Source organism: Apodemus sylvaticus, chromosome 8, assembly GCF_947179515.1.
Source record: "Apodemus sylvaticus chromosome 8, mApoSyl1.1, whole genome shotgun sequence".
NCBI classification, from domain to species: domain Eukaryota; kingdom Metazoa; phylum Chordata; class Mammalia; order Rodentia; family Muridae; genus Apodemus; species Apodemus sylvaticus.
In genome coordinates, this window is record NC_067479.1 from 72863274 (window position 1) to 72874644 (window position 11371).

The 11371-nt window shown below is 48.9% G+C and overlaps 1 protein-coding gene across 3 annotated transcripts; it reads left to right on the forward strand.

Annotated features, from left to right (window-relative positions):
- Positions 1-1873: 1873 nt before the first annotated feature.
- On the forward strand, positions 1874-5613 carry Ppp1r3e (protein phosphatase 1 regulatory subunit 3E). Of its 3 annotated transcripts, none has more exons than XR_007979290.1 (3): positions 1874-2503; positions 2593-4626; positions 5096-5613. XR_007979290.1 is itself a non-coding variant. In XM_052191477.1 (2 exons), exons 1-2 carry the CDS (start codon positions 2087-2089, stop codon positions 3013-3015), a joined length of 840 nt encoding a protein of 279 aa, XP_052047437.1. In that variant the 5' UTR covers positions 1874-2086; the 3' UTR covers positions 3016-5613. The 3 variants fall into 3 exon arrangements, 1 of the variants encoding a protein (XP_052047437.1); XR_007979291.1 differs by having other exon boundaries at positions 2593-4408; positions 4525-5613; XM_052191477.1 differs by having other exon boundaries at positions 2593-5613.
- The last annotated feature ends 5758 nt before the right edge of the window (positions 5614-11371 follow it).

Sequence of the window (11371 nt, forward strand, 5' to 3'; positions counted from 1 at the left end):
AGGACAGGGTTTTTCAGTGTAGCCCTAGCTATCCTGGAATTCACTCTATAAACCAGACTGGACCCCCCCCTCCCCCAAGACAGGGTTTGTCTGTGTAGCCCTGGCTGTCCTGGAACTCACTCTGTAGACCAGGCAGGCCTCAACTCAGAAATCCGCCTGCCTCTGCCTCCCAAGTGCTGGGATTAAAGGAGTGAACTTCCATGCCCAGCCCATTAAAACTTTTTTTTAAAAAAATTGTAAAAAGAAAAAAATTGTAATTACGTGCTTGTGTGTGTGTCCAATCGTGAGCGATGCTCATGTGAATTCAGGTGTCCTCAGAAGCCAGGCAATGGCACTAGGTCCCCTGTGGCAGTGCATTCTTTTACCATGGACCATCCTTCCAGTCTCAGATTATCCACTTCTTTATTAGATGCTAACATCATTTAACGAAAATACTAGTATTATCATTATTATCAATTATGGGTTTTTTGTTTTTTTTTTTTTTTGAGACAGGGTTTTTCTGTGTAGCCCTGGTTGTCTTGGAACTCACTCTGTAGACCAGGCTGGCCTCGAACTCAGAAATCTACCTTCCTCTGCCTTCCAAGTGCTGGGATTAAAGGCGTGTACCACCACTGCCTGGCATCAATTATGTTTTAATGTTGTATAAAACTAAATGATTAGGAGAGTGTACTCTAGAGTTTGGCTGCTGAGGTACTAACCCTAGCTCCACAATTGGTAACTGTGTGACGCTCCCTGGGAAAGGATCTTTTCCCTCTCTCTCTCAATTTTCTCATCTGTAATATTTGTAGCCATTATAAATACTATAATAATGCCTAGTGTTCTGTATTACAAAACTCTATAGAGGCAGGAGCGCTGACTCGGCAGTTAAGAGCACGTGTGTTCAGTACCCACTTATACCAGCTCACATCTACCTGTAATGCCAGTTCTAGGCTATTGATGTCCCTCTTTGGCCTCTGTGGGTACCTGCATTCCTGCATATGTAACCCCAAACACCATACAGATAATTGAAAATGAAACAAATGTTTGTAAAAAAAAAAAAAAAAAAGATCGGTAGAGAAGTTAGAAAACATTTTATATACCATTGTCACCAGTGGGTTTTTCAAAAATAAAATGTAAGATAGCCTGTCGTGTGTCCTTCATGGACATTCAACTCAGTAACTAGAAGACCTACCACGTATAAAAATTGCCATGAATCAGAAACAGTCTTCATGCTTGAAAAGATTTACAGTTAGAGATCAGAATTATTTTTATTTTTTTTTAAATGAGGGAAAAAAAACAAGGTCCAAAGAAGTTCTTCCTTTCTCAAGGTCACGCAGCTAAACAACAGTGGACATAGACTGGAAGCTAAGTGTTCTCATTACTTTCCTCAGGAGCCAGTGAGCCTGGGCCACCCACTGCTCATCCTTTTGAGTCTTCTACTTAGGACTCTTATCTAGGATTCGTGTCCTTTCTATCACTACACCCATCACCATCCGGGTCTCAAACCTGGAGCCTGGCTTTAAGAAAACACTGAGCTCTAAGCAGAGTTAAACCCTCGGCTTTTAAATTTTTCCGTGGGGGAAAAGAAAGGAAGAAAGAGAAGAAAAAGAGAAAGAAAGAAAGAAAGAAAGAAAGAAAGAAAGAAAGAAAGAAAGAAAGAAAGAAAGAAAGATAGATTACTCTTTTCTTCCCGCTTTAACCCTTCTTATACAGAAGTAGCTCATCTGGGACCCCAAGGATGGAGGCAGTCCCGCCCCCTGGTGCAGCAGTGAAGATGGATACCAGCCACCTGTCAGAGGGCTGTGGGCGGGGGCCGGGTCAGCGAGGCCCGCAGAACCGAAGGGTGAGCGCCGCTGAGCGCACGCTCAGAGCAGAGAGCTGGAAGCAAGCAGGACGGATAGTCTGACACCCGGGCTGGCCGCCAAAGGAAGGGAAAGATGGTCAAGAAAACCGAGCGGGCAGGGTACGCGGGGTGACAGCAAGGAGAGTCCACAGCCAGCAGCTGCTGAGCAGCCAGCCCTACACCTTATGCTCGGACACAGAGCCGGCAGGAGAGCGAGGACGCGCCGGGCACTGTGCGCTGGCCCCGCTGGGGCGTAGGGGTGACATGTCCCACGAGCGGCCACCGCGCACGGACATCCCCCGCAACCTGAGCTTTATAGCAGCCTTGACCGAGCGGGCGTACTACCGCAGCCAGCGGCCCAGCCTCGAGGAGGAGTCGGAGGAGGAGCCCGGGGAGGGCGGGACCCGGCCGGGTGCCCGCTCGCGGGCTCACGTTCCGGGTCGGGGGCGCAGGGCCCGCTCTGCGCCCGCGGGTGGTGGCGGGGCGCGAACAGCCCGCAGCCGCAGCCCTGACACTCGCAAGAGAGTGCGTTTCGCCGACGCGCTGGGGCTGGAGCTGGCCGTAGTCCGGCGCTTCCGCCCGGGGGAACCGCCCCGGGTGCCCCGCCACGTGCAGGTGCAACTACAGAGGGACGCCCTGCGCCACTTCGCGCCGTGCCCGCCGCGCGCCCGCGGCCTCCAGGTAGGCGCCCCGCCGTGCCCCGCCCCCGGGCCTCAGTCTTCTCTCTCGGGAGTCCCGCCCTGACCTGCCTTCCCGCCCTCTCTCCTCAGGAGGCGCGCGTCGCCCTGGAGCCAGCCCTGGAGCCGGGCTTCGCCGCCCGGCTGCAAGCGCAGCGCATCTGCCTGGAGCGCGCAGATGCGGGCCCTCTGGGCGTGGCCGGGAGCGCGCGCGTGCTGGACCTGGCCTACGAGAAGCGCGTGAGCGTGCGCTGGAGCGCGGACGGCTGGCGCAGCCTGCGGGAGTCGCCCGCCTCCTACGCTGGTCCAGCTCCGTCCCCGCCGCGGGCTGACCGCTTCGCCTTTCGCCTGCCCGCGCCTCCGGTCGGCGGTGCGCTGCTCTTCGCCCTTCGCTACCGGGTTACCGGACGCGAGTTCTGGGACAACAACGGCGGCCGTGACTACGCGCTCCTTGGGCCCGAGCACCCTGGCGGTGCGGGAGCCTCGGAGCCCCAGGGCTGGATCCATTTTATTTGAGACTAGGCTCCTCCAGGCCACCGCAGGGAAAAATCGGAGGCGTCCAGGCATGGGGTGGGGGGCGGGGGGAGGCTGTGGTGCCAGGAAGCAGGGAACCACAATTAGCAGATGGGTGGAGAGCGGTCCCAGAGTCAACGCGGAGGTGGCTGGAAACCGCCTGCGAAACTCAGAGAAATTGGGGTGAGAACCACCAGGTGGAGGATTGTGAGCTAGAAGGCCCGGAAAGGCTCTGGAAGGTCAAGAAGCCTTGGGCTGGGAAGCTTTATGGACTGAGGAGCTTTGCCCAGTGAAGTCATTTGGATTGCTTCCCGCTTACCGGCCTTACCACCTCACGTCCCTTACCCTGCCCATCCTAGCTTCATCTGAGCCGAAATTGCCTTGCTTAACCCCAGGAAGTTGACCATTGCCCTCTGGCAGTATGACCGGATTTCCTTCCTCTCTCTGCAGTTCGTGGCTTCAGTCTTCAAGGACTGGGATTGGGGTGTGTGTGTGTGTGTGTGTATGACAGTTTTTCCTTCAGCCACCAAGCAAGCATTAAATAGTGAGGCATCTAAGGGGTTCACATAGGCTTCCAGAAAGATAAATGCCAGCCTTACTTTTCTGGATGTCTTCTTAAAACTTCTAAGCACTTTAGGTCAAGGGACAGTGAATTATAGAAACCCCTGCTGATTTATTCTTTGTGACTCTTAAAGAGGAAACCACTGAGTCTCTGTATGATTGAGCAGGTTTCTCTGTGTCTTTGGGCTCCATTTTCCTCTGAGAAAGTGGAGTTAGGTGGTTCCCTGAGGCCTCCTCTTCTCTCTCAAGGCTTCTCTCTCTCTCTCTCTCTCTCTCTCTCTCTCTCAACATGCTCTCCAGCCCAAGTGACCCACTATGCTCTTAGGGATGCTTTTTTTTAAAAAAGGATTTATTATATGTAAGTACACTGTAGCTGTCTTCAGACACACCAGAAGAGGGTGTCACATCTCATTACAGATTGTTGTGAGCCACCATGTGGTTGCTGGGATTTGAACTCAGGACCTTCGGAAGAGAGCAGTCAGGGCTTTTAACCGCTGAGCAATCTCTCTTGCCCAAGGGCTACAGGTGGTTTTGTTGTTGTTGTTGTCGTTGTTGTTTTGGCGTTTTATGGTCTGTTCATGGCACAATATAGGTTAGAAAAGACATCTTTCAACCTAGTGCTACAATTAAAGATCACACAGCAAGCCAGGTATGGTGGCACACACAGGAAGACTGTTTTGAGTTTGAGGCCAGCCAGGACTACAAATGATTACTATGCTATCCTGGGCTACATTTGACTCGCACAAAATTGAAAGAAAAGGAGGAGGAGAAGAGGAAGAAGGAGGATAAGGAGAAGAAACAAGACTTAGGCAGCACACTGAGCCTGTGGCTGCAGGTGAGCGGAGTTCAAATGACCCAGGACCCAGGCAGCAGCCAGCGGAGCCTCTGTGTCTGTATCTCCCGAGCCAGAGCACACCCTGTGCCCTTTGGGTTCTGTTCTTGCCTCCGCAGACTTCCAGTCTGGGTTCTCAGAGAAAACTGGAGAAGAGTACAGCTGTCAGGGAAAGTGCTGCTTGGGAGCCCCAGAATGAGCCGGCGCTGGAAGTCCGGAGGGTAAAGGACTGGGTGTAAGACAGAAACAGAGGGAGTACCATTTGAGGGTGAAGTGGCACGAGAAGGTGGCAGTTTGAGCCGTACCCTGACCCAGTGAAATGGAGAACCTGGAGTCTTCTCTGATAGCCGTTCTCACTTCACGGCCTTCCTGAGGGGCTCAGGCCTCCTGGTTGTTTCCCTTGTCCTGCCTTTCCTCCCTTCCCACCACTTGTTTCTTTGAATATGTAGGACGCTTATCTTTATTCCATCTCTTCACCCATGTTGGTCTCCCTCTCCCTTGAGATGGACCAGAGCTGTAGCTTCTTTCTTCTAAGGCCATAGTTGATCCACTTTCCTCAGACACCTCTCTGAAGGGGAAAGAATTCCTAATGTCACAGTTGAATGAGGACCGCCCAGGAAACTGGCTTGCCACACCCCTTTCCATTACCAGCGTCTTGACCAGTTTCTCACGTCCCTTCTTCTCTGCCAGGTACCTACATGTACATTCAGAATTCAGTTTGGGGCTTGTTCCTTCGCCTCTCTGGTCATGCCTTAGATAAATGCCCATTTAAGCATCATCTTACCTCGTGAAGAACACCGTTGGATGCATCTGTGGACCACCTTCAGGTTCAGCAAAGTAAAGGAAAGAACTGTCTTGGAAACTCCCGAACAATGCACTCTCTAGTCTTCAGCAAGAGCCCAGGAAGGCTGGGTTGAAGTTCAGGTGTTATGACATCATCCTTAATGTGTGTGTTATTGTTATGTCATATTAACAGTAGTAACAGCTCCCATTTAACCTTCGTGTGCTAAGTGTTCTACATGCATGTTTAAAGTGGCACTGTGACTTGAGCATTATTATCCCTCTTTTAGAAATAAGTCTAAGCTAGGTACTTTGTTCAGGATTATAGGATTGCGAGCCCAGGAAGGCCCACAGTCTGTGTGTAACCCTGGTGGTATGTATTTTTTTTCTTTAAGAACAAAATTAAAGACTTTGCTATATATCTTCCATTTTCCGTAGGGAACGGCCATCGTTCCTCATGCTGTACCTTCCTGTCCTCCAAGGGCCCCAGACGTTGCCCTGCTGACTCTATGTCAGCATTCCAACTCTGCAGGGTCAGCAAGGCAGGATCCCCCTGCCTGCTAGAGAACCTGGGACCTGCTGAACTGCCAGGGCTCCTTACCGGGGGCTTCAGTCCTGGCTCTGGCCAGCTCTCCAGACCACTGGGTGGGCTTCCTTCCCTCCCTCCCCATTCATTACCCTTGCCCAGGTAAATTATTTGATGGTTCCTTGAGAATGGTTCCAAATTTAGGGTAACTGCTAAGTGTCTTTGCTGGGCTTCCTCCCTGGGACCCTTGGTGGTACTGAGTGGGTCAATGTGAGCTTGGGCTAGGGAGCCATAGGGTCATAGGGCATAGGTCATCCTGAGCTTTCTCTGTAAGAGGTACCATGGCTCATCCACACCCCTGTCCTCAGCTATGTAGAACAGGAGTCTTAGAGTTTGTTTGAAGTTTTTTTGTTTTATTTTTTTTTTCCAGACAGGGTTTCTCTGTGTAGCCCTGGCTGTCCTGGAACCCACTCTTTGGACCAGGCTGGCCTCGAACTCAGAGGTCTGCCTGCCTTGCCTCTTGAGTGCTGGGATTAAAGGTGTGCGCCACCACTGCCCAGCATCTTGTTTATTGAAGTGCTGCAGCCCTTGAGGACAAATTGCTGTTTCTCTAGTTCCCAGGCTTGGGCTTGGACTGACAAGGATACAGTGTACCAGGAACCTGTCAAAGAGGGAAGAGCTGCTATGCTGTCCTGAGTGCTGTTCGTGTACCTAGTCTTCTTCCGATTCCTAGGAGACCTCTCATACCCGGATGTCACTCCCTGGCATGGGAGTTGAAGAGTCTCCTTTCACCAGGTGTGGTGATTCGTGTATTTAAGCCCAGGACAAAGAAGGAGGCAGAGGCAGGCAGATCTCAGAGTTTCAGGCCAGCCTAGTCTACAGAGCAAGTTCCAGGACATCCAGAACAACAGTGAGACCCTGTCCTTGAAAAAAAAAAAGATTTTCCCTTTTCTTATCTTGAACTGGGCTAGAGTTGCAGAATTGTAAACCCTACCACCCACAAACCAAGCAAGCCTCCCTTTCTTCTGGTACACTTTTACCTTCCTTCCTTCCTACCCTCCTTCCTTCCTACCTTCCTTCCTTCCTACCTTCCTTATTATTTTTATATGTGAAAACACTGTAGCTGTCTTCAGACACACAAGAAGAGGGCATTAGAATCCATTACAGATGGCTGTGAGCCACCACGTGGTTGCTGAGAATTGAACTCAGGACCTCTGGAAGAGCAGTCAGTGCTCTCGCTGAGCCATCTCTGCAGCCCTGAGCCTTAACTCTCGGACCTGCAACCTCATTCCCACATTCTTGTTTCTGGCTTGTGTTGGAGCTCCTCTGGATGCTTGCCATCCACACACAGTCAGAACCCGGAAAGCCTTGTCTCTAGAGATCCCAGGTTTCAGTTCCTTTCCAGCGATCACAGGTCCAGAAATAGGAAGTGACTTCAGCAGCATTATAACGTGTCAGTGTGGATTGGACTTCCCTCTTGGGCCTCCTAACCACTGTATCTCATTGCCCTTGATTGTTATGGCAAGGGCAAAGGTTAATATAAAAGATTCCTTCTGAGCTGGCAGGGCTTTAATCCCACCATTCAGGAAGCAGAGGCGGGTGGATTTCTGTGAGTTTTGAGGCCATCCTTATTCAAGACAGCCAGGGCTACACAGAGACACCCTGTCTCACAAAAAAGACATTTCTTCTTTCTTTGTACCATCTCTGTCCTTTTCCTAACTCCCTTTCCTCTGCTAGCTCCCTTTCTTCTCCAGGGACTGGTGAAGTCTCTGTTGCCAGCCGTGAGCTTCCTTGGGTAAAGTTACAGTATTGACCTTTTAAAATACATAAAATGGGTACTGCAGTACTGGGTAGCTAATGTGGAAAGAATGTGAGTCTGTTCTGTGAACCTCCCTAGGCTGCAGCCCCTCAGTGCGGCCCTGTGCACTCTGCCAGCCGGAAGCCTGTTAGTATTGAACCTTACTTCAGCTTCCTGTGCTGCTGCTGCCCTCGTGCAGGCACAAAAACCATATTGGAAATAAAATTAATCAGGGAGAGCTGGGAGGTGATGGTCACACCTTTATTCCCATAATTCCAGTACAGCAGAGGCAGAGGCAGGCACATCTTTTGTGAGTTCAAAGCTAGCCTGGTCTACAGAGAGAGTTCCAGGACAGCCAGGGTTACACAAACTCTTGTCTTAAAAAACCTACATACATACATACATACATACATACATACATACATACATACATTAGGGGACCAGGGAGGAAGCTATTTAGAATAATCTTTGGGTGGAGTGCAGGGAGAGCGAAGAGTAAGATCCCCTTCCCACCTTGTTTCTTGGTTTTGTCTAGTTTTTTGCAAGTCTTGTTCCACAGCTCTGGCTGGCCTTGAACTCATAACCCTGCCTCATCTTGGATGACAAGCTTGAGCCACCGTACCTAATTACTACTTAATCATTTTCATTTATTTGGAGGGCACTCTTATGGAAGTCAGAAGATAATTTGGGGGAGTTGGCTTTTTTCCTTTCCTGGGGATAGGACTCAGATCTTTAAGCGTTGCCACAAGTACCTGTCTTCCTTCACTGCTGCAGTGAAACGCAATGACTAGAAGGTAAGCTGGGGAGGAAAGGGGTTATTCTGCCTACACTTCCACATCACTGTTCATCACCAAAGGAAGTCAGGACAGGAACTCACACAGGACCTGCAGGCAGAGGCCTTGGAAGGCGCTGCTTACTGGCTTGCTCCTTGTGGCTTGCTCAGCCTACGTTCTTTATAGAACACAGGTGTTGTTTCTAACAAAATTTCAATTGTTCAATTTTACCAATGAAGACCTAGGAGGCAGAGAAAGCACCCAACTGACCTTTCTCCACAGCCAGAAACCCAAAAAGTCTTTTTCTATATGCTGTCTCAAAAACTCTTCAAACAGAACGTCCCTCCATTCTACTTCCTGTGCATTTCTGTCCCCCTGACTCTTATTCACTGTTTTTTTTTTTTTTAAATAATCCTATGTTTACTTCCTGTCAACTGGTTGCCAGCTTTTCCTTTTGACTAAGGTTGACTTTATTTAATCCTGTTTACAGTATTCAAGCAGAAAGCCCTTGGATTAAAGGCATGTGTTAGGGCTGAGCCACACCACAACTAGAAACAAGTTTTTTCTAGTAAACAACACAATCTTGTGATTCACAGTGTGATCAAATATCCTGCAATACCCAGGACCACCAGCCCAGGGATGGCACCATCTGTATGGGCTGGGGTCTCCTCCATCAAATCAATCACTAAGAAACTGCCTGCTGGGCAGTGGTGGTGCACACCTTTGATCCCTGCACTTGGGAGGCAGAGGCAGGAGGATTTCTGAGTTCAAGGTTAGCCTACTCTACAGAGTTCCAGGACAGCCAGGGCTACACAGAGAAACCCTGTCTTGAAAAAACAAAAAACAAACAAAACAACAACAACAGCAAAAAAAAAAAAAACCCAAAAAAGAAGAAAATGTCTTAATATGCTTACACTTATGGAGGCATTTTCTGTTCTCTTTTCCTTCTTCCTTCCTTCTTCTTCCTCCCTCCCTCCCTCCCTCCCTCCCTCCCTCCCTCCCTCCCTCCCCCCCCCCTCTCTCTCTCTCTCTTTCTCTTTCTCTCTGCTTGTTTTGTTTTTTGAGAAGGGGTTTCTCTGCATAATACTGACTATCCTGGAACACACTCTGTAGATTAGGCTAGCCTCCAACTCAGAGATCCATCTGCCTCCCGATCGTCCCGAGGGCTAGGATCAAAGGTGTGCACCTGGCATAGAGGCCTTTTCTTAATTGAGGTTCCGTCCTCTCAGATGGCTTTAGCTTGTGCAAAGGTATTAGTTACTTGAAGCTATCTAACGTAACACCTTTGCTCCCTGAGCTGTCTTCCCAGCCCTACTGGAGTCTTGGACCCTGTGAAAGCTGGGTGAGAAAATGCTACAGAGGGGTTGGCAGCCCTCACCCTGACACCTCAATCAGCTCCTTTTATTATTGATAACAATGAGAACTGAAAGTTTGGAGGGAGGGCTGAGCTCTAGCTGCCTGGCCCCCAGGGCTCGCTCTGGTGCAGTTGGAGGGACCAGCTTGGGAGGAGCTGATTTCTTCTTGGGTCAAGGCGCTTTATCATTCAGTGGCTAAGTTATATCCTGATTCTCAGGAGAGCAGTACAAACATAAGTTCCAAGCTTATCAAAGGCAACTCCGAAGCAAAGCAAGGGCGTCTAATCCACGATGGATGGAAAGACATCTTGAAGTCCTTGAGAAGGATCAGGTTTGAGCAGAACTGGTTCCCACACATCTGCATAATTAGTAATGGGATCAGCCACAGTGTAATGAGACAACAGCAGACCTGGTAGGGAAGCCCTAGCTTGTAGTGTAAGTAAAAGCATTAATTTAGCACAAACATTAGAATGAAATGTTTTTTCAGTGTAGATGGGGTAAATAGAATGAATCGTTTTCTAGAAGGACTTAGAGCTGGAAGGAATTATTGTGGAAAACGGTGATTGTTTTGTGTGATTTATAGAGGTACATTGTTGAAATAGCTTTACAGTATTTCCGTGACTTTGGACACAACAATCCTGGCACACTGGGGTGTCAAACATTATTGGGTACTGCAAACAGTGCAGAATAATCATGAAGTCACAGAGGTGTGATATTCCCATCACTAAACATAGGTCACATCAGGCTTTGGTATGAGGAACTAGTTTTACCCAAAGACTAACTTCTCTGTGACAATCAATAAATATGCCTTTGTACAGTTCAAGATTCAGTTCACAGTGGCCGGATCTCCCTGGGGCCAGCAAGGCCTTATTTCATCTGTGAGTGACCTTTCTTTGATCATCCCATGAGACTTGAGACTCAGAATACCGACACCAATTGGAGCATAGTCACAGGCCTCCTCATTACATCATAATAGTCAAGCTGTGATGTCATTGCAGAGCACCCACTCAGTATGTTTTGAAAGTGATACCATATGTGAAGGAAGACTCAGCATGAGGACCAGACACCCAGGGAGAGGTAGGTGGAGGCTGTGCAGAGGTTCTGTGGTCCTAGTCTTCCAAACTTAGACATCTTAGTTTGGTGGTGGGTTCCTCCGAACTCTTTCACAGAGGGCTTTAATGTAGTGTTTACTGTTTCAAATCCATCCCAGATTCCCAATACCCACACTTCCGATTATTCAGCCTTTCAGCTCCCTTGAATCTGGCATTTCATAGGAGAGAAGACACAGAAAACTGGTCAGAAACTGAACATGGTCATTCAGTTACAGAGTAGAGTCAGATGTCTGTGTCCCTGAAGTATACAACTTTTAGGAAAAAAATAAATACAAAAAAGGGCATAAAGTGAACATTTATAGAATGGGAAAATGCAAATAAGTTATAGTTTTAAAACTGACAAAAAATTATCTATCTGGCAAACAACTTTTTTCTATATGTTTGAATGCAAAAAAACATATTGAACCTTTTTGTTTTGCTTTTTGTTGTTTGTTTGACATGAGGTCTCAGTATATAGCCCTGGCTGTCCTGGAACTTACTATGTAGAACAGGCTGGCCTCAGACTCACAGAGATCCACTTACCTCTGCCTCCTGAGCACTGGGATTGAAGGTGTGCACCACCACACCTGGCCATACAAAGAGGCAGAGGACAGCTTTTTGGAATGGTGCCTGTCTTCCAGGG

Coding starts and splice junctions, on each gene's coding strand:
- Ppp1r3e (XM_052191477.1), top strand. CDS start 2,087: ATGTCCCACGAGCGGCCACCGCGCACGGACATCCCCCGCAACCTGAGC. Junction 2,504..2,592: donor CGCGCGCCCGCGGCCTCCAG/GTAGGCGCCCCG, acceptor CTCTCTCCTCAG/GAGGCGCGCGTCGCCCTGGA.